Source organism: Sphaerodactylus townsendi, linkage group LG08 (assembly GCF_021028975.2).
Source record: "Sphaerodactylus townsendi isolate TG3544 linkage group LG08, MPM_Stown_v2.3, whole genome shotgun sequence".
In the NCBI taxonomy this organism is placed as follows: Eukaryota; Metazoa; Chordata; class Lepidosauria; order Squamata; family Sphaerodactylidae; genus Sphaerodactylus; species Sphaerodactylus townsendi.
In genome coordinates, this window is record NC_059432.1 from 24,435,857 (window position 1) to 24,462,321 (window position 26,465).

Genomic DNA, 26,465 nt, shown 5'->3' on the forward strand with positions numbered 1-26,465 from the left:
GGGGACACATCCCTCCAGGGGTATATGCTGTGGTGGGATTCAGCAGGTTCGCACCACTTCGGCAGAACCGGTTGTTAAAATGGTGCTTGTAAACAACCAGTAGTTAAATTATTTGAATCCCACCACCAGAACCGGTTGTTAAATTATTTGAATCCCACCACTGCACATATGTGCCAAGGATATGTGCCAGAGAATTCAGGGTCCGCAAAAAGAATTACATAATGGGTTCACTAGTACGGGGGTACAATTTTAGGGAAATGGCTTGCCAAGGGGTTTGTGAGTGGAAAAAAGTTGGAAACCACTTTCCTTTAGCAATCTGCTATATATTCCTGGAATTCTCCATTTCCTGTAGCATTCAGCGCCAGCTCACTCCACTCCACGTCTTTTGTGATTAATTATTTTTAGTGTTTATTTAATTTATATCCCGCCCTTTCAGGACTATTGTCATACTCAGGGTGGTTAACAACTAATATATAGTCTGTTAAAATACATAGTGCACATCAGCAGTTCCCAAACAGTGCTCCATGCATCTCTAAGTGCTTCCCAAATAGATTGGAATAAATGTGACAAGATGTCAAAATTGTGAATTTGTGATGTTTTGAGAAAACAATATTTAACGTTCCATTTTTTTAATGACTTCCAATGGGAAAAGTTACTGTATATTCTCGCTTATAAGCCAAGTTTTTCAGCCCTGTTTAAAGGCTGAGAAAAGCCCCCTCGGCTTATACGCGAGTCACCATTTTCTATTAATCACAAGGAGTCCGGGGGCGGAGCCGAGACAACCTCCCTGCCCCCCGGAAGCCGCTTGTTGCTGCCCTCATGGAGGGTGAAGGGGGAACTCCGAGGCACCCTGGCTGGCTGGGCTTTGGGAGCTCTTTATTTGGGCAGTGACATCAGGGGGAGTCACTGCCCAAAGAAGGAACTCCCTCTGCCTGCCAGCCGGCTTTGTCAAACCCAGCCGGCCATGACGAGGGAAGCTCCTGTTGGGTAGGCGTCCCCCCGTGATGTCACTGCTTAAATAAGGAACTCCACCTCAACTTCCCACCCTCGGCTTATACCCGAGTCAATAAGTTTTCCCAGGTTTGGGCAGTAAAATTAGGTGCCTTGGCTTATACACGGGTCAGCTTATAAACGAGTATATACGGGTAAGTTTAGAATCTAGAATTTGAAAAAAACAATTCATGCTTTTGCTTTACATACAATAAAAGACTAACAACTTGAAAAATACAGTTGTAGATAAAAACAACCAAGAATGCACATACATGCCTTTGGTGTAAGGGGTATGATAGCGCTCCATGACAAATTTATCTCCTAAAAAGTGCTCCGCAACTCAAAAGGTTTGAGATTACCTGCTTTACAATGTACAATTTAAAACATCAAATTTTAAAATTCCAGTTGGCCCCTTGTCAATCTTAACATCACACAAGATAACTAATCATTAAGGAAAGAAAACAATAAAGGAAGATGAAACTCAAAATCAGAACTGAAAATAAATATGGGTAAGGCCAACTCAGATGTAGCTGTTGCTGCCTTAGTATAAGCTTCAGTAACATCTACGAGCTTCTTCCGCACATATGAATAATACACTTTTCAATCCACTTTTCAGTGTGCTTTTGCAGCTATGCGAAATACTTTAATCCACTTACTTCCACCAAACAATTGTGAAAGTGGATTGAGGGTCTAAAGTATTCTGCATGTAATCAAGGGGCCCTAATCTTACAGGCACTCCAACAGAACTAAAACCAGACCTGCAGGTCCTGGGTCTTATTTGACAGAAAGTTCTACCAGACTGATAGATACAGGACAGACAGATGTCTCTAGGGCCAGGGACCATTAGTTGGTTGCTATCAGTTGAGTGTAATGTCCTCCAGGACGTTATTGGGAGAGACGATCCTGCAGGTATGATGATGCCAAACAATTTAGGGCTTTGAAGGTCAATACCAAAACCTTGAACCTGATTCAGTATTCAACTGGGAGCCAGTGTAGCTGGTGGGGCACTACTTGTATGTGTGATCTCCACAACAACCCTGGAAGATTCTCACCATTGCACTCTGGACCAGCTGGTTTCCAAAGCTGTCTCAGGGGTAACTCTGCTTAGAGAGAGTTTCAGTAGTCTAATCTAAAGGTAGCCAATGAAAGCTGGGTAACATATGGATCACAGCAGCAAGGTTGGAATGAGATAGGGCATCAGCTACTTAGCTTGATGAGGATGAAAAAATGCCACTCTTGTTATGCCGTGGTCGAAGGCTTTCTGGGCTGTGGGGCCGTGGTCTGGTAGATCTTGTTTATAACGTTTCGCCTGCATCTGTGACTGGCATCTTCAGAGGTGTATCTACCAGACCACGGCCACACAGCCCAGAAAGCCTTCGGCAATACACTGCTGTAAGATTTCTGTAATGACAGCAATGCTGATCTGCCCCAATCCAGTTGTTCACACAGACCGTCTGTGAGGGTGAACAGCACAGCTTGTCCCATGACTAGGCTGGAAACCAGACTGAAACTGAGACGTTCATGGGAGCTAAGCTGTGTTATGCATCCAGCTGCTCCCACCCTCCCAAAGACAAGGCAGACTGAGGCTGCCAGACTCCCCTACCTGCCCTCAACCCCCGCCCTATCTACGCCCGCTGCATTTCTTACCCTACAGCAGGCTTTACTGCTATCTCAGCATAACCTACCCACAGGACTGATGTAAAGATAAAGGTGGGGACTACAGAGTTAATTAATAGCTAAATAAAAGGATGGACACTTGCAAGTACAGCCACAGGGTATTGCTTGACAATACTGCTTGACAATACTGAAACAGATGGACCGCCCCAATCTGGTGTAATATTTTCAGAGAGGGTAGCTGCGTTCACACTAAACCAGCTGGCACATCTACCTGCACACGTGTAACATCAGTGTGACTCAATACATACATCGCAGATCGCACTGAGGAAAATTAGCACTCGACTAACGTTTGAAAAAGGCAGAGTTTGGCGATAGCCACACTCCCCCTTTAATCTGCTTTTTAAAAGTTTTCCCTAACAACAAGAGACAGAATCTTTCCAATAAATCTCCCCCTCCCCTTTATTATTTTATCAACAGAGGTCAGGACTTTAAAGGTCGAAGCTGCTTTTCAATTTTTTCCTCCGCTGGCGAGGGCTGTCCTGAGCTTTTCAAACTAGGCTGCAACTCTTGCACAGCACCCAGCCAGAACCCGGTAACCCTTTTAAATTCCGGATTGGTTTGCTTTCAAGGCGCCATGCCATACTGGCGTCATCTAACCAGCTCCCCATTTGCGCATGCGCTCCGCCATCTTGCGTTCTTGCCCTGAACCCGCTATTTGGCGGCGGCATATGATGCGATAAGCGTTCGGGCACCCCGCCGCCATTTTGAATGTGGCGGTGAGGAAGGGGAGGATGAGGAGGCTGCTGCTGCTGGACGAAGCAGTTCCCTTCAGGACAGCTCATAGCGGCGCTTTCTCCAACGGCAGCCGCTGACAGGAATCGCTTGAGGATACGGCCGCCTGCGAGCGAGGCTCGTTTTGAAAACCACAGCCGCCACATGCGGGCTTGACAAAAGAAGAGGCAGCGCGCGCACCTCTGCCATTGTATCCCGGCCTGCCGACGTAGATTCCCCCCCCACACACACGCACACGCACACACACACACAGTCCCCTCGACAACCACGAGACGTGTGAGTCGCCCCACACCCCCTCCCACGGATGTGTTGGAACGTGGGTGCCTGGATTGCATTCTTTAACTGCCAGACCTTCGCGGAATTTGTTTGTTTTTTTAAGAGTACTGACCCGCAATTCTTGGTTGCAACTGCCGAAGCGATCTCTTGAGACCCTGGTGGCAGTTTTGGAGCCGAACAGATCTGTTATGGTGTACGCCGGGGTCACGAGAAAAAATATAAATGTGATGAATTGACCTTCCATCTCTTTGTTCAGAAAGTAACATGAGATTTCTCCTTTGTAGTAACAAGCTAAAATGTCTGCGCTGGAATTTATCACCAACCATGCATAGCACAAGTCTGCTAAATCCTGATTTTGTTCAAGCAGCTTGCAGGAGAAGAGCCTTTGTGAAATTTAAACCCAGAACATAAATTGTAGTACATTGCAGGAATGCCTAATTATCAGTGGGAATAATGTATATAGATGAGAAATGGAAAATAAATAGAGAAGTTTTAAACTCTGCATAATAGAGAGTTTTGTACTCATCACCAACAAAGACTGGTCTGGTAAAAGATTTTACCTGCTTTGTACAATTGACTAAAAAGTATTGATGCTGATTGAAAATGGTTCCGTTGACAGAGTGGTTAACTAATTTATTTTTTTATTAACAATAATAAGGAAGTGTGGTTTCCTCTAGAAATACATAGAAAAACTTAGATTTTGGTGGGCAAACTTTGATCATGTTTCAGAAATGGTAGTACTAAATCTCTATACCTGGAAATTATTGTGCCCTTGTATTGCTGGATTAATAGAACTGTATTGTTTCAGCAAACATAATGAGCACAGTAACTTTTTACAATTGGCTCAATCAAACTTTTGCTATTACTATAGCTGTACAGAATAGTTCTGAGATTACTACCCCATTTCCTGTTCTTGTATTGTCATTTAATACAGAGTAGATTTGTGAAGTACAGTACTGGATAAAAGTTTATATAAACAAGGCAGTGTTTGTTCTATTCAGAAGTCTTCACAGAAAAAGAAAGTTCAAATTTTAAGCATTTTTTCTAAAAATTCAAAACCTTTCATATTCTGCCTTGGAGTTATTCTATAAGAAGCACTTTGTTGCATACCATTCTCTGTGTTTCATTATCAGGAATATCTGGCATATGAGTCAATGATGTTCTGTACCAGTGGTCACTGCCCGCAAAATGTATCCCAAAAAAGATGAGCGAGAAAAAATGGGAATTATTTTCTATAGCCGATCCAAATTGTGTTATTAATTTCAATCAGAGTGGCAGTCAGTCTGAGGTTGATGTTCTTTAAATTCTGTTGATGTTAGTAGCATTTAATACATAAATTTTGGCTGGTTTGCAATAGTCCCTCTAATCGTTCCCCAGTTCTGTGCAGAACTTCCCAGACACTGCATGGAAATGAGCCGCCTGGGAAAGCTCCCTTTGCCGGGTGGCCTTTTATCTGCGAGGCACCAATACCATGCCCGTGTGGCTTACAAGCACCGTTGCTGGCTTGTGTCTAGTGATTGGACAGCCCAATCCAGATGGGGAGAGGTGATTGGGCTGTGAGAGCGGCAGAGGGACATGCCAACTCATTTGCCTCCTCCACCAGCTGAGAGCAAAACCACTAGCATCTGGCCACCCCACACCTCCTCGGCGCGCAAATCCAGAAGTCTGGCCTGCCGCAGAGCTACACTGGTGTCTTAAGTGGATACCATTACAGGGGGTGGGGAGGACATTCCCTGGATGGAGCTGACTTTAGTTGGCTTCCACCGGTGTTCGAGCTACAGCACACATCCCCTCCCCATCTTGATTGCACTCTTAGGCGGGTATACATTTTTTTCCTGGAGACCTTGGCTGGAAGGGTAGTGGACAAAAATGGAAAAGAAAAGTGGTAGAGTGGGATACAAGTGCTTCTTGTTGTTTCTGTTCTTCCCTTGTTCTGCATGTGAAATCTAGCATGGTTTACTTGTTACATCCAGGCCCTGATTTCTCTTATGATGAATCTATCTCTTCAGTCCCTGAGATAAATGTAAAGCCGTAGGTCACATTGGCATTACGTTCCATGCAATGATTGGCATGCAACAACTGAAGTGATGTTTGACATTAGGCTAATTGACATTTGTCTTGTAAAAATAAGAAGTTGAACATGTAGTGGAGTTTTGTGCTTTGTAGTGGTGAAAGAATAGTTTGGTTTGGGATGAAGCTCCTTGTGTTGCAGGCAGAACTGGAACATTTTTCAAGTAGATGGAGCAACAATTCTTTTTCCTTTCCAGAATAGGCAACATTACTTCCTGGTGAACTAAGCAAACACAAGGAAAAGAGAATATAAAAGCATAACAGTAAAAGAGCAATGTGTAACATTAAATAGAATATTTGCATTTTCAGAACTTGAAGAGAACAAGGAAACCTATTCATTTAGAATATTGGCAGGATTAAATTTGCCGTCATGACCCACAAGGATAAAAGTTGATGCGTTCGTTTTTTCTTTCTTAGTTTGTAAGGAGAGCCCTTTATTTTGGAATAGCATTATCATCCACGGCTGTATAATTGTATTTCTGCACAACTGTGTTTCTTTACAACACAGTTTCATCAAAGTGAAGGGAGAGAGACTCCTTTGTTGCGTATGCATTCACCATGTTTGCTGAAGTAGATTAGGATCAAATGAAGCAACAGGTTCTCTGTTTTCCAGATAAAGCCATGCAAATATTATGCCAACATATCTCTTTAGCTGCTTAGTTTTCTGGGGTATGATGGTTTTGAACACGCAAAGTAGATGTGTAATGTTTGAAAGTTTGAGTTGATGTTAGAGATAAATACAGATATCCTAATGGTAAACTGGTTCTGACTAAGGATGCACAAAGACCCATAATAGCATGTGAGAATGGGTTGAATCCAGTGCCATAGCAAGGAGCATGGATGCTTATTGTGCTCCCTGGCAGTCTCATCTGACAGTGGGCAGGTATATTCCTGGGGTTGCAGGACTCATGTAGGCCGGCCACACATGTTTGATGAATGTGCATATAAGTTTAAAGTGCTGGTAGAAGACAGACGAATGGGCCGTGTTGTTCACTTCCTCAGTTCAGCCCTTATCCTTGTTTGCAAGTCCACACTGATCTAGCAGCATTGGCAGTCAGCGTTCCTGTGGTTAGAAGAGATTGCTGGAGGGAACCGTTGCAGAGATCTGCAACTGCCAGTTCTTTGTGTTTACAGATAGTTGGATACAATCCAATCTACTCAGCTTTCACATTGGGAAAATAGGAAGCAAGAGACTGCATGAACAAGTATGCTCACCAGAGTGGTAAGAGTATTTTCAGTGTTTTGGCACCGAGATCATTTTCTAGACCTCACTGAAGTGAACCATCCTGGAATTCTGATACTTGTTGGTCAAAATACTACAAGCACCATGTAGTCCCATAAGTTCACTGGGTAGCTTGTTTGCCTGAGATAAGTACCTTGTTAGACTGCAAGAGTATTCTGTTTATCTTCTGAACAGTCATGTGGAACTGTTGAGCTGTGTGGTGGAATATTGCCCTGAGATGAGTGCCTGGCAGAAGCTGCCATGGGTTTAAAAAATGATTTACCAAGATATTTTTGTGTGTTATGACTGGTATGAAACTATGAAAGTTAATCTACACATTTTTTTCTGAGTGCTCTGTTTGGGTATGAAATCAGAAAATGGAGAGGAATAGCAATCTCATGGGCCACCTTACAATGAGAGCATTAGTATCATCTTCCATGGAAGGTAACTTTGTGATAAGTCTGCTGGCTTTGGGGTTTGCTTGAGATGTGGTTCAGAATCAGTTGATCCATTATGCTTGTAATCTTGTCAGAATTTACTGATCCTTTTTTGAGTCCACCTATCTGTGACTCATTGGTCTCTTTCAGTGTTTGACGTGTATTGAAGTACTGTGCTTTATGGGACAGAGGATAAGACTTTCCACTGGAGTTGCTGTTTTGTCTCCTTTTAGAATGTTTGAAATATGGTTCTGCCTCTAGTTATGCACTTGCTGTGATGTTGTCTGCCATGATAACCTGTTGTTTCTGCAAGAAAAGTATTGGGATCAGGATGGATAGTTTATGATCTGCTGAGTTTCTCCTTCACTTCAGTGTCCCTGAGCCACTGTTGGAATACATTAGGCTCCCAAACCTGAGAGGCTGTTTTGTAGCTTCAGTATCAACTGGCCCATAAGAGGGTGAAAAGAATCTGCATCTCTAGAAAACTGTAGTTGTATGCTTACATGGCTTTGTGATCCTGAATCCTTGCAGTTGCTGAATACTTCCTGGTCTCCTACAGTAACTCTAACCCAGTGGTTCTCAACCTGTAGGTCGGGACCCCTTTGGGGGTTGAACGACCCTTTCACAGGGGTCACCTAAGACTCTCTGCATCAGTGTTCTCCATCTGTAAAATGGATAATTGTTAGGGTTGGGGGTCACCACAATATGAGGAACTGTATTAAAGGGTCACGGCATTAGGAAGGTTGAGAACCACTGCTCTAACCCATTAAAGGGGGACACTGACACTACAGCATCTGGCTTAATAGTGCTGGTAATATTATTTTGTCCTTTATGAAGACCAGAAGATCAATTTAGGGTGTGTCATTATGATATGAAGAACTGGGATGTATTCAAAGCTCAATTTTCAGTTCTCTAGGAAGCTGTTGGATTCTAGGCAGACTAACTTCCTTAGATATACTGCTGTAAGAAAAATATACATTAGGGTGTTGACCTTGATAAAGATCCTGGGTGCTGATGAAAGGCTGAATGGTTGAGTGTTGGCACTACTCAAATCTATATAAGAATTATAAAATTCTGTAGTGGCTAGTTTAGATTAACGTGAACACTTCTGGAAAACTAAAATGGGATGATTGGCTAGATTGGGGAGTGCTATTGAGATCCACATTTCATTGCTGTCGTTCTTTCATGGGGGAGGGATGCAGAGGGTCTAAGCAGAAAACCACAGGGAGAGTGACTCTAAAAGGCATCTGTGAAAGCTGATATTAAGGGTCTTGTCACCCAAGAGAAATAGTATGAGATCTGCAAGACCTTTTGCACATAAGATGGCTGTATTTGAGAAACCAGACTTGTGTTAGAAGCTCAGATTGATAAAACAAACATCTTATGGATCTTGTATATAATTTCAAAACATTTCTTCTGTCTGCTGACTCGTTTGGTAAATCTGGATTTGTACTCCACTGGAAAAACTCCATTTATCTCTCATGATTACTTTAAAGGTTTGGTGAAAAGGACTGTGGAAAATTGACTAACTATGGTAGAAGAAAGTCATTGGCTGCATTAGCTCCAGGTGAAGTACCAAATCAGGTTCAAGGTTCTGGTGCTAACCTTCAAAGCTATAAGCAGTCTGGGACTGAGAGACTGCCTGTCCCACTACACTCCCCCCAGAGAGCATTACACTCAGCTTGCTTGTGATCTGTCCCCAAGGACTATCTGGCTGTTGTCAGCCAGAGCCAGAACTCTCTTGGCTCTAGCCCCAGCCTGGTCAAACACTCTGTCAAAAGAGTCCAAGGCTCTCTGGGATCTTTTACAGTTCTGCGGAGCCTGTAAGACAGAACTGTTCTGCCAGACCTGTGGTTGAGGACAGCGATGGTATCTGTTCATCTCTAGCTGGCCACCTCTCCCTTTCCCCCTTCCCTTTTCTTTTTGCCTTTTTTGTTGTTTAAAATCAGTTATATATGATTAAGTTAAATGAGACCATCCCATCCTTCATGGGGTTTTATGAAAACTTAAAGGGCCGTGATTGAGGGTATGCACTTTGTATGATAATTGTATCTTTATTTTGTTACGCATATAAAGAATCAAGTTATAAACCTCTCTGAGCCCATGTGGACATGAGAGGGAGGCAATCTAATAATCAAATAGATTATAATAATTTTAGCCGTTTACAGTTTCAAATGTTTCCCTGGCTCCCAACTAAGTTGAAGAATTTTACCTTTTGTTACACTTTTGAGGAAGGCGTCTTGTTTAAACAAGTATTTTTGCCTGGACTCAACCATAACATTCTCATCTTCTTCTGATAATTGACTTCTGTATTTCAAGTGCTTCTGAAACGTTGGACTGAGCTGACTTACAGGGCAGTGTTTTTTTCCCTGCTGCTGTGGGCTAAGGAGATAATTTGAATTGCTTTTGAGACACACTGTTTGGATTAGTCCCTGCATGATGATGTAATATTAGGATCTGGGAGGGATACAGGGTTTAAGGCAAGGAAAGACAGGATGTACTTGGGCAACTTCAGCATCTGCTCCCTTTTTTGCTCTAACAGAATGGGTAAGAATCAGGGAAAATATATTGTTGCAGTGGCAGGTACATTATTCTTGTTTGCCATTTTCGCCTCTTAGGCGCCTTTGCTTTTCTCCCTGACAGTTTGTCGGGAGGGGGAGGAGTCTCAGGCATGAGGCTGTGAGTTGGCATTAATGGCAAACTCAGTCTTGGCCTCTTATGCCTTGGCTCTGAAGAAGGAGCTTCTTGCCTATAGTCTATAGCAGTGGTTCTCAACCTGTTGGTCAGGACCCCTTTGGGGGTCAAACGACCCTTTCACAGGGATCACCTAAGACTCTCTGCATCAGTGTTCTCCATCTGTAAAATGGATAAATGTTAGGGTTGGGGGTCACCACAACATGAGGAACTGTATTAAAGGGTCACGGCATTAGGAAGGTTGAAAACCACTGATCTATAGCCATCCATATGGAAAAGGTAGCAGTCCCCTTTGTTTTTTTTCTGAAGTGAGCTATGCAGAGCCATTAGTAGGAGTGGTGACCTTCACTTTTGCTCTCAGTGTGCATAACATAGGAAGAGAAAACTTGTTTGTAATTATGTTGATGGGATTGTGATATAAGCCTCTGAAGCCCTGCTGTTATTAACCTATTATGGGAAGAAGGGGGTTTTCCTTCTCCATGAGCTGTTTGGGGTGAGGGGGGAGAGATTCTGGCCTTGCCAGTACTATAGGAGGAGCTTTATCCCAAAGCAAACTACTCTCCCCCACCAACTCTGCTAGTGGTAGTTGTTTTGGAATAGCTTGGAAGAAAAACATTAGAACAGTCTCTTAGTGAAATGAACTCTTTCTCTTTCGAGGTTTTATCTCAAAGGTGGAATTATCATAAAGTTGCATCTCCAGGTCAAGTCTAAATAGAGTTCAGTCTTCTCGGAGAATAACTAGAGTAAGGTAGCATAAAATTGAAGGATACCACTGTGTGCTGCAGTTGACAGGTATGTGAGCAGGTGTGCCTCATTATAGAAATGCTTCCTTTCACAGACCTTTAAATGCTTGTGATTTCTAATCTTTCCCATCTTAATATATAGCCTCTCTTTAAGTTTGGATTGCCTCTCTCCTCGCTGTTTCTGTGTGGCTGTGAAGCATGGTCAACTCTGTACTTTCTAATTTGCTGAGTGCTGTCTTGTTCCCATCAGTCCCTGCGCCTGGACTCTGGTCCCTTGCTTCTTAGTCACTGCCTCGCTCTCTTGTTAGAGCTCCAACTCTGTGGGCCTCTTTGGGAATACTGTGTTGGCTGTCCTAGTGGGCAGTGGAGAGGAGCGTTCACATGGCTTGTGTACCTGGCAGTGGAGGCAAGAGTACATATGGGTTGTATGTGTTTTAGAAAATAGTTCAAAATGTCTTCCCTGGCCCATAGCAGTAGGAAATCAAAAGTAGCACCCATTGCAGTGATTAGAAATATATAGTGAATGGGTCAGTGCACGGCTTGGCTAATGTTGAGAGGAGTTGGGGAGGCATGATCTCTTCCCAAAGTGGTATAATTTGTCTTCCTGGATGGATATATCTTAACTAGAGGACCAGGCATCTTGAGGGAAGCTTTGTGGCAGGCAGCATGAGCAGGTCATGCTAGTTGTTCTGTATGTTATGAGTTCAAGACAGTGGCAGTTGTCACTATCTAAGCATTATGCTTCAAGCGACAACTAATAGCTTTTTCTTTTAATGTGTCAAGGTATTGCTAATGTACATAGTCCTACTTAGGAAGGGGTGGGGGTGAATCTTGATTCTCAAATGCTAAATTTGCTGTTTATGTTTTTTATGGTGTTTGATTTTAAACAGCAAAATGGACTGGGCTGGGAAACATAATGGTCCAAATGATTCATCTAGTGATGGAACAGTACGATTGCGTGGTCTGCCATTTGGCTGCAGCAAGGAGGAGATCGTTCAGTTCTTTCAAGGTAGCTCTAGTGTTACTGTCAAGTGACTTTCAGTGTTTCTATGTCTGCAAGATTGATAACTGAACTAGTTTAATTTTATTAGCTATTTCTGGAGGTGGGAGGTGGTGGGATCAGTGTGTTTTTAAATTTAGAATGCTAAATGTGGTATTCTTTGTTAAAATACAACTTAAAAGTTAAGAGATTGCATTGGCAGTGTAGGATGTATCAGTTTTACACATCTAGATTTTTTTGCTATGAATCAGAATTTGGAGTATTTCGTTATTACATCATGTAATATAGGTGGGCCTTTGTGATGTAGCTGTTGCTTTGTAGTTTGCACAAAAACAGTGTTAGAATGTCTAAACCCTTACAGCTTAATGAAAGTTCTTTTAGCGTGTGTATTTTGGGTTAGGTTGGGGGAGGGGAAGCTAAGCTGTTTTCTTGCATTGTGTAGATTTGCTTTAAGTATTTTATACAGATGGGAATGTTTCAGCCTTTAACACTCTTCCCCTTGATGGGGTTATTTGTCCTTGGGTTAAAGGGTTGGAAATCGTGCCAAATGGGATAACATTGACGCTGGACTACCAGGGGAGAAGCACAGGGGAGGCCTTCGTGCAGTTTGCTTCAAAGGAGATAGCAGAAAAAGCTCTGGGGAAACACAAGGAAAGAATAGGGCACAGGTGGGGATGGAGAGTTTGGGATGGTATTAAATCTTTTTTCGGGGGGTTGGGGGTCAGTAATGGTTTTGGGGGGTGGGGAGCATAAATGGACTGGCTATTCTTTTAAAAAACATATCACCCTAAATTTAATTTGGGGAGTACAGTAGATCTGGGGGGTGGGGGAAATGGTAATACTATGTAGCTTGCTAAAATTGGACTGTTTCAGTTTTATGGAGGGTGTTCTATGATAGCCAGAAATTTTTCAAAAAAAATCTTATTGGGGTAGGGGGGAGTGTGATTTAGAGATTTGTTGTATGTAATGTGCAGTTAGAATTTTAGACAGTAAAATAAATTGCAGAAATGCTTACTTTTGCATTTAAAATTTGTAGACATTAAGTGACACTTGGAAAAATAGTGTACGCTTTTATTGAAAGCTGTGCCTAGATATAGAATTAGGAGCATTTTTGAAACATGTTACTGTAATTCATCCATCATATATATGCATACTTACATTTGTACATTGAAAATCTTTTTTATTCAGATATATTGAGATCTTCAAAAGTAGTAAAAGTGAAATTCGAGGATTCTATGACCCACCACGAAGAATGATGGGACAGCGACCTGGACCATATGATAGACCAATGGGAGGAAGAGGGGGTTATTATGGAGCTGGGCGTGGAAGTATGTATGACAGAATGCGTCGAGGAGGTGGTGGATATGACGGTGGTATGTGTATCTAATGACCACAGGCTCTTGTCATTTTCACGTTCCTGACGTTTTTGTCAAGAAATACAGAAATGACAGTAATTATAATACATACCGAGTCTGAAATCTGGATACCTATCTGTTTTTTTACCAGCCGTGTGACTAAAGATTGAAAAGGTATGGCGAGGCACCTGAAAGTAGTTTTTGAAAGTGGGTGAAACTTGGTTTGTTGTGTCTTTGAGCCTGAGTACTCTGATGTAGATAAATATGTTGTTTTGTACATGATGTTAAAGAGATGATGATTATATGCATAGTGTTAACATCTTCTGCTTACTTTATGGTCATTTCATAGTATGTTCACTCCTTAAATCTCACAGGGTATGGTGGCTTTGATGACTATGGTGGCTATAACAATTATGGCTATGGAAATGATGGCTATGATGACAGAATGAGAGATGGGAGAGGTAAGCTTCATAGTTCTCTTGTTTAACCATCAGGCTGCTTCACACAAGTCTTGAGGCACACACTGTTTGGGATTCAGAGGGACTTCTTTTGAATGTCTGATTCCTACAGATTCCTTGTTGGTCCACCCACCTGTGTCACATCACATACCATTTGAGAAAGTTCCCCAAGCCTGAGACGCTGTGCACTAGGGCCTGCACTATGTAGGAGGCAGGGAAGCCCCCTTGTGCTGCTGTGGAGGCAGTCTTTGTTTTGTTTTTGCATTGCCTGAGAAAACATGTAAAGATTTCAACAAGGGAAGCAATTAATAGACTGTAAGAAGTTTAAATCATCTGGTTGTAGCCAAGCAAGTTACAGGAAATAGCATGTACTGGTTTTAAGTCACCAGCTCCAGCATGTGAATAGGTTCAAAAGCATTACTTTAGAATACCACATTCTGGAAATGGGGATTTATTTAGTATAGAAAGAAACAAAATAACTCAGGGTGACTGTTTTGCAACTGGGCTGATTGGTCAGACATGAGAATTTCAAGGAGAACAGGCAGACATTGGTGTTGTGTACTTAAGGATTTTTGTTTGTTTTTAGGAATGGGAGGCCATGGCTATGGTGGAGCAGGAGACGCTAGCTCAGGTTTTCATGGTGGTCACTTTGTTCACATGAGAGGACTGCCATTTCGAGCAACAGAAAATGATATTGCTAATGTAAGTGTTTCTACTTGAAACCAAAATCTTACATCGCTTTCTCCTATCAGGTATAGCGTGAAAGCCTGAAGGGGGAAAAAAGAACAAAGTTGAGGGGGGAAATGGTCCACCCACCTGGTTTTTTCTGAGACGTTTTTCCAGTGGAAAAAATTGGAAATCTGGGAAAAAACTCACATAAAACCTCTTCTCATTTAGAATGAGTGAAATGCTTTCAGTGACAAGGTGGGCATTTGATAAACATTTGTGTCTGCAATCCAAAATGCATTTCTGTGCCTAAGAGGATACCAAATCTTCCTCAAGAGGAGCATGGATTGCTTTCGTTGTCCTTTTGATCAGCTGTGGCTGACCTTGTCATCTCTCCCTCAAACCACTGTGAGACATACACCTACAGACTGGGCTAAAGTAGCTTATTGCCCTACCTTGCAGGAAGGATTAAAAAAAAATTCAGAAGGAGGTGGGGCAGAATTTGCACCAAAGCCTCAGAGGAAAACTGAGAGTTTCATTGAGAATGTGCCTTACTTTTTACTAACTAGATAGCATAGGGTGCATAAGCTTACAGTTTCTATCAAGTAGTGACTATATTTGTAATTTTACTTGTATAGAACTAAGGCATGTATAACTTTTGAATTTCATAAATATGTCAAATATTGCAATTTCATATGTGAAGTAAGCTAAAAATATGCATTTTAAGTTGTTAAAACAGTAAAAGTAGTTTAGGTTTGATAGGATAGTAAGTATTGCAAATATTTCAATTTTTCCTGACATTTCTGGAAATCTTACATCTCTATTAACAGATCACTGTTTCTCTGTTTGAAGTCAAACAACCCAGTCCACCTCCAAAGGAGTTTCAGGCCACATAGGAAGGCAAAAAAAACCCAAAAACACACACCCCGGCCACCTGAAAAAGCTCCCTTTGCTCAAAACTTACACCACACTTTCTGGTGGCATAAGTCTGACTTTGAGGGGGGGTGGGTTCCCCAGGGTATAAACCTGGTGGAAGCTAACTAAAGTCAATTCCACCCCTGGGAACACCCCCATCCCATCCCTGCTGTGTCGATGTGGCCTCGTGTGTCAGTGGAGCCATGGAGTGGCGATCTCTTCCAGGTTTTGGTGCTGTGGAGCTGTGTGGTACCCACCTACTTGGCTGTTTACCCTCTGCGTGGTGTGTTTGCCCCTTATGGTGGTGGGGTGGGCAAACATGTCACAAGTCCACGCTGCTTCCAGGACTCCATTCGACCCCCCCCCCCCCCCCAGATTGGGCTGTGATATATATAACTAGTTTGAAATGAAATAAAAGTCATTAGTTATGATGTCCTAAACAGTTCTTTATGTGTTTTTTCTTGGAAATGTTGCTTACATAAAACAATAGAAATCCACATTAAGTTTAACAGTACTTCATGCATGCACATTGACTGCAAACTGGCTGTCACTGTTAGGATTAAAACACCTTGAACTGAGTTATATAAATAACCAATGGTAGGCCTTGTTTTAGCTGTTGTCATTTCTCTAAACAAGTCATCTTAGTGTAGTCGTAAATGAGATTATCTACAGGTAAACTGAAAATAGGAAGTTGGCTTTTTGTACTTGAAATTACTATAGTGACTCTAGCAGATACAACTGTAGTATTTGTTTAACAGGTGATACACTATTTAAAATTTGGCCCTTTTTTTAGCTCTTGGATATAGTTTCCCTTCTTTGCCAAGTTCCGATATTAATATTCTTGGAGTTAATATTCTTGGAGTTTGACATCCCCAAACAGGGAAACTTCAGTGTTAATATTTTTGTATTTTCCATATTAAAGGTAGAAAAAAAACACAAAACTTTAAGAAGGCTGCTGCAGAGCCCATGCAGAGTTTTAAAACAAAAAACCCTCAACATCAAATGCGGTATGTGGTGAATAGTGTAGCTAGGCCATTATGTTAATAGTCATGGTAATAGATTAGAACAAACCAGCTACACTTGATGTACTCCACCATTCGTATAATAATTATTCAAGGAAATGGTGTGATGTTTTCTGTCTAGCAAACAAACTGCACCATGTTAATTTTTTTAAATTTTGAAATACTGTGATTTATGGTTCTCACAAAGTATTATTTGTGTTCACTTTTAGTTTTTCTCACCCTTGACTCCTATAAGAGTACACATTGATATTGGAGCAGATGGAAGAGCAACAGGAGAAGCAGATGTGGAATTTGTGACACACGAAGATGCAGTGGCTGCCATGTCTAAAGATAAAAATCATATGCGTAAGTCTCAACAAATGTTGGAGCCATGAAAAGATCACTCTTCATGCCTGAGTATTTCATTAGATATCCACACTGTGTGTAATTATGTTTCTTCTGTTAGTTTCTCCCTCTTCCTAGTGGTATCAGATCCTGTGGAGGGGTTCTGTGATGCAGAGTGGTAAGCTGCAACACTGCAGTCAAAGCTCTGTTCATGACTTGAGCTCAGTCCCCAAGGAAGTCAGTTGCAGGTAGCTGGCTCAAAGTTGATTCAGGATTTCATCCTGCTGAGCTCAGCAAAATGAGTGCCCAGCTTGCTGGGGGTAAGTGCAGATGACTGGGGAAGGCAATGGCAAACCACCCCCTAAATATAATCTGCCTAGTAAATGTGGCGATGTGATGCTACCCTGTGGATCAGTGATGACCTGGTGTTTGCCTTTCCCTTAAGATCCAATTAGCCAATTCTAAAGGACAATGTCCCAGAGGATCAAAAGATCCTTTAAATCAGAGTATCGTGAGATAATGGAAAACATTTGCTAGGAATAGAATTTTGGCAAGGTTAAGACCAGACTCTGCATTTAGCTCCTAGTACTGCCACTTCTATTCTTTCTTGCATGTTTATATAGCAAACAGTTTTCCTTTGATAAGCTCAGTTTCATATTTACATGTGTTCTTTCCCCTTCTATCCCAGACAGTTCACGTGAGATGGACAGAACTTGATAGATGCGTTGACTAATTAAAATCACAAATTGTTTATCTTATTTCTGTTTCTTCGGTAGTTTGCCTGGCATGAGCATGTAGGCCTCTGTTTACCTGAGAGCTCTTCTAAAGTTTTCAGCTGAAACTTCAGAATTCTTAGTGCTCTAGCTAAATTCATACTACATGCAAGGGCTCACCAGATCTTAAAATGTTCTGGGATTCATGGACTGCTTGTTTATATGCAAAAATAACTTTAGGGAAGGAAGGATGTTACTATTCTCAAGTGTGATCTGGTATTCAGAATAGCTTGCAGCACTTTATATTACATTAGCACAACTAAAACAGAGAAGTATTACTTTATTCTTAGTGTTAGAATATCTGAATACTTGAGCTTTACATCTTTTTAGCATGGTTGGATGGGAGACCTGTTAAGAACCCTATGCACACTGTTTGAAAATCCATGATAAAAGAAAGCAGAATACAAAAGAAATGAAGTCATTGTCTAATTGATTTCCTAGTCTATCAGACCAGCATGAAGTAGCCATTTTATAAAGGGGCGGGGGGGATCTATAAATCTGTCTGAGTGTTTGAAGACTGATTGTTGAATGAGCCAGTGGCAGTGGGTATGACTGAATGATTGTAAATGTTTCACTGGCTTCAGATAGATTATAATTACAGAGCTACCTCAGTTGCCTTATAATTTAAGGGTGTGTCTTTTCTTATTCTTTTAAAGAACATCGATACATTGAACTGTTCCTGAATTCAACTGCTGGAGGCGGTTCTGGAATGGGAGGCTATGGCCGAGAGGGAATGGGTATGCTTGGTTTCAGATTCTTAGTTCAGGATTAAATATACACAGATTCTTCAGTGGCTAATGGTATACATTCTTTTCCAGATCAAGGTGGTTATGGGTCTGTTGGAAGAATGGGAATGGGCAGCAGTTACAGTGGAGGATACGGTGCTCCTGATGGCTTGGGTGGATATGGTGAGTTTGTTACCCAAATTAGTGGTCTGCGATGAAGTAAATTATTGTGGGGAATTTTAATTTATGCAAGAGGTGGTTAACAGTGAAATCTCTCCACCTGTGTTTACTGAAGTTCAGTAGCCGTGCATCTGTTTTTCTATATCCATGCATCTATTGAAATTAAATATACTGCTTTGTTTCACATGAAGGAGAAGAATGCTGTGAGACGCAATGATGATAGCTTGTGTTCATGAAAAATAATGAGTTGTTGGAATATAATTTTTGTTGTTGTTTTACAGGCCGTGGCAGTGGAACTAGTGGTGGGTACTACGGACAAGGCAACATGGGTGGAGGTGGATGGCGTGGAATGTATTGAAGAGTGGCATTGGGTCTACAAAGCATATTGGAAGGAAACAGTACCTGGTCTACTAGACTTTCTTACAAAACTTAATTTCTTTTGTATTGAAAACTTTATAATGACTGAAGGAATGTGTTTTCCCATTATTTGGTAAGCCGCAGATTGCAATGGGGAAATCTGTTTTCTGTAGGTTTTATTTGTTGCATACTCTGACTTTAAATAAATTTTTTATATTCAAACCACTGATGTTGATACTTTTTATACTAGCTGTTCCTAAAGTGTTGCATATTCCAGAATTCTTATTTGTTTGAGAGATTTGGTTCATTAAAGCAGTTGTATGGTAGGTTCTCATTATTGATGCAACATTATATGAAATGAAACAGTCATTAAGTTGATAGTACACTTGTTGAGATTTGAGGGTAGTTTCTTTTAGATAATCTGATCTAAACTGCTCATCAGTGAGGACAAATTCCCATAGCAGAATGTCAAAAAACCTGTGCTGGGCATGAAGGCCGTGAGTTCAAGTTCTGGAATGACCTAATGCACAACTGCTATATTAACAAACTGGTTGATGTCTGAACTGTATGCATGCTAGAAATCTTCTAACATTTGAAATGTATGTTAAGTATTGGTACAAATCTGTGTATCAATCTTCATACTCGTATCCTTGGCAATCAGATTTTCAGATAAGTTGTGAATATTATTGTATGGGCAATATCAGGGAGGGAAGAATCAAGACTATTACTGTAGTGGACTATTGCAACATCCGTAGAGAAGTCAGTAATTGTTTAGATTCCTAGAAATAAAAATTGATTTAGGAATGCTGCTCTTATTCTTGAATGCAGCTGTGTGAGAGTGCTGCCTGGCAGGTTTTTCCAACAGAGAGCTGTGTTTGTGGCAGATGATTTAAATAGCACAATATATGTGGTCCTCTTGCTGTGCATTTAACATGTAAGATGTTTGGATGAAATATTGTTTAGACACTTAAGCATTCACTGTATATTGAAGAAAGGGTACTAAATATTCTACAGTTCTCTTCATTTCAGCTGCTTGTCCTCCAAATTCTTCCCAATAACTTGTCAAATGTGATCAACTATTGAAAGTTTGTTGCCTGTTTTTTTTTGCTAGTAATGTTATGTATGTAATAAATGTCTTATTGTGGGAGATAGCAAAATAGACTTGATTCTAGGAAGTGTGTGTTGTGTCAATTTATCTACAGGGTTTATAAATTTCAAAGGTTGTTTGTTTCCTGGTGTTCTTTGAGAAGGAAAAGGCACAGGAAATCATGGTTTGGAATAGGTCCGTCATCAGGTCACACAGGAAGAATTTACTGATTGGCTCCATTACTGCCAGCCTTCAACCTGGTTTCATTTGATGTGTGATGTGCTTCATATAGACTCTGTTCCTACATGCATTCGTTAGGAAGCTGAGCAAAGAGACCCTGAGGTGAGCAAGGGTTTGAAAAAAGGAGCTATAGCAGTGTTCAAATAAAATGGGTATAGTGAGGAAATGGAGAGATGAATGACCATTTAAGTCAAATGCCATGGTCTTAAGGTAGCAGTGACCATTTGCATCCAAAATTCTGATAACAGAAAGCATCAGAACAGTTAATGTAGGCCATATGGTATCTGGAGTTGTGAAAGCAGCCATTCATCCAAGGCTTGGGCACAGAACTGGAGACTTTTCTGTAGAATGCTTTGATTGGGTGTTTAGAGCAAGAAAACAATTTCTTTTTACCCAACTTAGGAGCTTGTAGGATTTTTTTGAAAAATAGAAACCAGGTTGGAAGGAAGGGAGAAAGATACAGACAGGAGTGTTCCAGTGAGTAGGATAGTCTTTTCTCAGAGTAAACCCTGGCTTTGCCAAACATCTCTCCATTTAGAAGGTTGTTTACCACAGACTACTCTAAGGTATCTCCATGTTTCTATTTCTTCCTTCATTGATTTTTTTTACCTCTCCTTGCAGAACACGCATAATCTGCACATCTATATCTTCTCAAGTTGCAATCCTTTTAAAGTCTCCCCATAAGAACCACTAGGGGTTGTACAAGTTTAGAACCTCTAGACTAAACAAAAGTAGTTAAACACTGCCTGAAGGAGGTGGACAGCAGAGACCAGAGTATACTAGAAAATTTTGCCTCCTAAACTAGGGTTGATTCCTCACATTCTTCGTCAGGGTAGAAAACTTATTTCTATTCTTTTTGTTGTACCAGAGATTGGATCTGGGTTCCATGAGGTAGATTGTCCCTACACAACTTCTACCAAATTATGCTTCCTTGTGATTGTAAATACTGCATTCTAACTGCAGCAATGGGGTCATTAAACAATAAAAGTGGGAGGTACTAGAGTGAATGTAATTGTTTCTGCAGTAAGATCTGGAAGTAGTATACAAAGGTCATCTTCTACTGCACTAGTAGCATTGGAAGTTGTCATTAGCTGTGGGTGGTAAGTGGTCTGGGTAGTTTCCCTGTCGGTGAAAAATGGAATTGGTGTGGCATCAGTCCCATCTGCTGTGGGGTCTTTACTTGGTAACTGTTACTGGTGTGCAGGTTCTTTCCCCTCCGAAGATGCAAACCTGATAAGTTAACCAGCAGTGAGCCCTGATTAGTTAAAATAGAATCAATTGAAAAAAAGGGTGGAACAAATAATCCATATACAGTTGTTTAAACTTCAGTTACTTTAATTAGTGTACGCACTTAACAGTTATTGCTTGGAATAAGAAACAAAACAGGACTTCATAGATATAACATTACCAAGATGAGCTGAAAGTTCTCTCGTTTATTTTTTTTTCAAACCACAAGATTACAAATGTCTGTATTTAATTTTTTTTAAAAAAATGTTAAAACATTACAAAAGCTGAATTAGCAGTTAATTAAAAATCTTGGCTTGCTCTGAATTATTATAGATATGGTTCCAAACTCCTTTACCTGTAAGCAAATTACATACATGAGATCAGAGAAAGACTTCTAGGAATATTCAGATCCCTATTTTCAGTCATTATTTTTCCAACCTTTTTTTGTACCTGCAGAGAAGATGCTGATTATCTGAGAAATTTTTGGAATGTTACTACATCACAACGGAGGGGAATAAGGAAAGTGTTCAGAACTGTTATGCCTTCATTGCAGCATGAACAATTGCCAAATTTTGTTAGAACTGTGTAGTAATAATTCAAGTGTTTCACAATAAACGATTTTAGACTTACAAGTCTCAGGGCTGGTAGAATCAAAGCTCTCCCTTCTACTATGAAGCAGGTGCATACTACAGACCTGGAATTACTACACTTGAGAAATCAATGACAAGCACATCTATCTCATTTTATATGCAGACACTATAATCCAAAGACTTTCTGGTTGTAAAAAGCATATGTCAAGTCACTTCTTACTTTTACAGAGGGAAATAATATGCCTGCCACTTCTACTCAAGCGTGCTCTCCCCCCCCCCCCCCCCCCAGTGGTTGGGGCACAACTAACAAGAATGGACACACTTCCGTTCTTAAAATACATATGAAAAAAGTCCTCTGGCAATTTAGCATGCTTTTCTTCACTGAGATGTGTTCAGGGTAATTGTATACAGTATCTCAGAAAAAATAACCACAACTTCCCTGTGCAGCAAGCCTTTTCCTTTTCAAATGCAAAACAGTCATACCAGTGTGGAGCTTTGAAGTTTAAAACTCTTTTTCCTTCTGAGTTGGTCGTCTTCAAAAAATGCCACCGTTGTAGGAGCAACTGAAGGTGCCAGAAAGGCCACTGTTCTTTTACCGTATATGGAACAAGCAGAGATCCAGTTGCTTCTGCAGAGGACTGTTTCAGCTATTTTCTTTTAATGTTCTTGAAACTGCTGGAGCCTGCTGGGGGGTGGGGGTGGGGGTGGGAATAAGTCACATTTGTCCCCTGGGTTGTGCCCCAGCTGCAATGCTTCTTGAACTAAAGCAAGAAAGGACTTTTTCTGTCATTCCCACCCTCTGATGACTAGAAAAGTATCAGAAAACTTTCCTGAGAGACTGGCCCTGCCATTTATTCTAGTGTCCCCTTCCAGACAACATTTACAGTAATTTCACAAGGCCTTGTAGGGTTGTTGTTTTTTAGTAGCAACTTGGAAGCTGAAACAAAATAATATAAATTGGACTAAATTAAAAGAAATCTTTCCATTAAGAATAATTTATTCTACAGTGAAATTATACAACACTCCATCCTTAGCTTGTCCTTACATTTGATGTACAAGTATGGTACGCTTTACCATCTGACAAGCAACTCCTGTTTTAGGAACTAGGTTCTTAAAAAATTTTTTGAAGCAGTCATACCAGTATGAAAATAGGTGGTTTGCTTATAAACTGCAGTTAATAAAGGCTACTAGCATAGCATGTACATAAAAGAGTCTTGTGGATAATCTACCTAATCCTTGTGGAGGGAGAATACTACTTCTACCTTCTGATATGCTGACCTTTTGAAAATTATTTCCACAGTAGCACCCTAAAGACTAACAACATTTCTGGCAGGGTGAGTCACAGCTCACTTCTTCAGATATAACAAAAATGTGAGTCCACCTGTCCTTAAGTAGAGAAGAGTGAATTCAGACATCTAATGGCAACAGCAGGTAAATGTCAATAGCAAGCATAATTGGATTAGGTGTGCTGTGCTCAGAGACAGAAGGCGTGGTGAAATCAGAATTGGTAATAAAGCAGGAATCCTAAATCTCTATTCAGTCCAGGAGAATGCATGGTCTTGAGATTGATTATAATTCAGCATCTCTCTTTACAAAGTCAACTACCCCATCTGAAAATAAATCACCAAAGTTTTTTTTTCTTGTGTAAGACATTGTAAGGGTTTATATGCTTTAGAAAATTTTGTTGCACACACAAATAATTGGAATAATTATTTAATCTAGACTGTCTGTTGATTACCTACATTTTCCTATATGCCTCTCCTTTGGTGCGCAACCTGATAGCAATAGGTACATAATTCTTACTGTACAAGTTGCTTTACAGCTATATCTGCTAGCAGTAGAGGAAGTCAACAAGCCTCAAGTATCTAATGCAGGTTAGCTAACCTTCTACAGTATATAACTGATCTGTTATTCTGGGGAGATGCCAGAGACTGGACTCCAACTAAGTAAGAAAAGCCCTCAAAAGTTCCCAACACTTAGCTTTAAAACTTAGGGGATAGGGTGAAAGTATTATGGATCTTTCTATGATCCCTCAGCTGGACTCCCAGCCTATGCAGAGTTTCAGCCCAGGCCATCTCCACTCTTTGCTCCTCCTAACACTGGGGGCATTGTGCCCCCACACCTAGGACCTCCACAGGTTCTACCCACTACGTTCTTCATGGATGTTGGCAGGTCTCTCTCCAAGGTGGGGCCCCAGCTGCCCACAGCCTCTCTGTCAAGCACAGCCATTTCCATTCTATGTCAGACATCGCCCCCTTATCTGTACAGAAATGGATGCATTCCCAGGCCAGGATCCTGAGAGCCAATAGTGGTTAGATTATTAACTGAGGATCTACACGTCAATGTATGCCAAAGAAAACCAGATACTGCCAACAGAAATATTAGGTCAGGTTCATTTGTTTATATTTAATTTGCAAAATTATTTGTGTCAATAATAAAGCAGTTCAGATCACATCTTTGTTGAGGACAGATAATTGGGATACAAAACTGTGCCCTGGATGCTGAATCCTAGGGTAGAATACCTGAACCCTCGTCCAGCTCCTCTCCGGTTTCTGAGTTCTAGCCACTGCAAATTTATTCCCAAGCTAGGAAGTTTTAACAAAAAGGCAAAGGAGGCACAGTTCCGCACTAGATGCTTGAATGGTCCGCTTGCATGGTAAAAACAGCTGTGTGGAACACATAAAATCATGCCAATATCCTTAAGGACCAACCATAAATGTGTTGTACTGGCCAATACATTCTTAAGATGAGGCATGCCAATCACTCTGTTGGCACAGCATTACAAATTGGCCTCATGCTGGCACTGCAGGACTATCACAATGGCACAATGGTTTGCATCTGGTGGTTAGATGGTTTGGAATTTACAAAAGCGTTAGCCTGGGCTGCACAAATCTTTACAGCAATACTTGTGATATCAACCACCGTAGTAGAAGTACAATACTTTGTAAGTCCGCAAATGGCATTCATGGCACGTTGGAAGAACACCTCTGTATGAGCAACGCGTGACAGGAATCACAAACTCGTACGGGCTTCGGTGAGGATGGTAAAGGCAGTTCGTTGTCAGAGCAGGCATTACAGAAAATTTCTCCACAGTTCCTACAGTGATGCTTAAATGAAAAGAGAAAAAAGATGTTGAAATTAATGCAGTATTATAAGTAAAACAATAGATAGTCAACAGTACGTACAGGATTCCATGAGTGTTACATGGCTCCTTCAACATAAATATTTTTTAACGTATGATACATTTGAGAAGGGAAGTGTCAGTGCTAAGCAACACCATTTCTTGGGGGGTTTATTGTAAGCAGTGGCGTAGCACCCACGGGAAAGGGGGGTGCAATGTTCCAGGTCGAACAGCGGCAGAGGCGTGGTTGGGCCATCGAGGGGATGTGGGGGGTGTTCCAGGGCATGGGCGGGCAATGCTGCGGCAGGGGTGCAGGGCGCATGCGTGCCCCAGGCACTGTTTCCCCTCAGTCCGTTCCTGATTCTAAGCATTATGAGAGTGCACCATGGATCAAAGATGCAGTCGCTATATTAACAGGATTGCATCCCATCACTCATCAGCAGATGGATGAAGGTATTCCCAGCTCTCCCTAGCAACAGTTTCTGATTCAAAGAGTTTATTCTCAGTGTCATGGGACATACATGGGGCAACAGCCATTTGAATCTGGAAGCTGCCAGGGGGTGGGGGGAGGCAGACAAATTGCTCCCTCCTGCCTCTTGAGTGAGTGGTGCAGACAGGAGCAGAAGGGAGTGATTATGGTCTGTTCTGATCCTCCACTGTATGGGTGTTGTGTCCTGAGAAATATATTTGTGGGGTCAGAAATGGCAGCTGCAGAGAAGGAGAGCCAGGAAGACTGGGAATCCTTATGGGGACCTCACAAGGGGATCCCTTGAGCCATATCTAATCCAGTGTGTGACTACTCCATAGTATCAAATCAAAGTTTGTACTAATTTGTCAATACAGTTGCATACCAAGGTGTAAAGGTGTGGCTTGAACAACATCGTTTTCTATAACTTCCCCATCATGGTTGATGGGGCCAACGGTATGAAAATAACAAGTGTTTAAATTGGTAGCAATTGATGGCTCACTGCATGTGCATAAAAATGTTGATATTATATACACAACAAAAGACTGTCTGTGGTACTGATAGATGGAACTATTGTAGGTTTCTACACTCACCTTCCTTTTGGATAGAGAAAACTCCTTTTCACATAATTTACAGTGAGTAGCTTCTTTGTCCTTTAGCCAGACCTGCCCCTAGTGGAGGGAAAAGATATTCCCTGAACACAGTAATAACACAAGCATAGCTTAAATATTAATGGCCATTCATGCAATGGCAACAGGATGGATTCCTTGCTAGGGGCTTTTTGTTCAAGAGACAACTCATGTTGATCAACTTTTCTATCTAGAGTTCTCAACAGATTTTCAGTTCTCCACTGATTTTGTCCACATTAGTTGGACTGCATGGAAATAGGCACAATTTACGGCACTGAGAGCAGGCTGCCTTACAGCCGCATATTGTAGAGCAAGATTGGTAATGGCAGATAATCTTATCTTTCAGGCAATTTATCTGTAATTAATTGTTATTTTAACTGCGTTTAACTGCAAAAACACATTCATCAAGCCATGCAAAATATCAATGAATCATAATACAAGCTTCATGCCTCTTATACTTCTTTCCATACGCTGAATCATAGACTTCCT

General features: G+C 41.2%; 2 protein-coding genes across 7 annotated transcripts in view; one reads left to right on the forward strand and one right to left on the reverse strand.

Moving 5' to 3' along the window:
* Nucleotides 1-3,373: 3,373 nt before the first annotated feature.
* On the forward strand, nucleotides 3,374-19,791 carry HNRNPH3 (heterogeneous nuclear ribonucleoprotein H3). 4 transcript variants are annotated; one of them, XM_048505591.1, is made up of 10 exons: nucleotides 10,295-10,890; nucleotides 11,732-11,850; nucleotides 12,371-12,509; nucleotides 13,030-13,214; nucleotides 13,571-13,657; nucleotides 14,241-14,356; nucleotides 16,467-16,602; nucleotides 18,011-18,091; nucleotides 18,173-18,262; nucleotides 18,541-19,791. In XM_048505591.1, exons 2-10 carry the CDS (start codon nucleotides 11,736-11,738, stop codon nucleotides 18,615-18,617), a joined length of 1,026 nt encoding a protein of 341 aa, XP_048361548.1. In that variant the 5' UTR covers nucleotides 10,295-10,890; nucleotides 11,732-11,735; the 3' UTR covers nucleotides 18,618-19,791. The 4 variants fall into 4 exon arrangements, with proteins under 4 accessions (XP_048361551.1, XP_048361548.1, XP_048361549.1 ...); XM_048505592.1 differs by lacking the exon at nucleotides 10,295-10,890 and having other exon boundaries at nucleotides 10,969-11,850; nucleotides 13,030-13,169; XM_048505594.1 differs by lacking the exons at nucleotides 10,295-10,890; nucleotides 11,732-11,850; nucleotides 12,371-12,509 and adding an exon at nucleotides 3,374-3,675.
* Nucleotides 19,792-22,421: 2,630 nt separating this feature from the next.
* Nucleotides 22,422-26,465, reverse strand: part of RUFY2 (RUN and FYVE domain containing 2) — a 49,115-nt gene continuing 45,071 nt past the window's right edge. For 2 of the 3 annotated variants that reach the window (XM_048505590.1, XM_048505589.1), the window contains 2 exons: nucleotides 25,941-26,018; nucleotides 22,422-24,867 (listed from right to left, as the gene is read on the reverse strand). In XM_048505590.1, the coding sequence (XP_048361547.1) occupies nucleotides 24,724-24,867; nucleotides 25,941-26,018 (222 nt within the window). In that variant the 3' untranslated portion in view covers nucleotides 22,422-24,723. The remainder of the gene's footprint in view (nucleotides 24,868-25,940; nucleotides 26,019-26,465) is intronic. The other variant, XR_007245261.1, reaches the window with a different exon arrangement.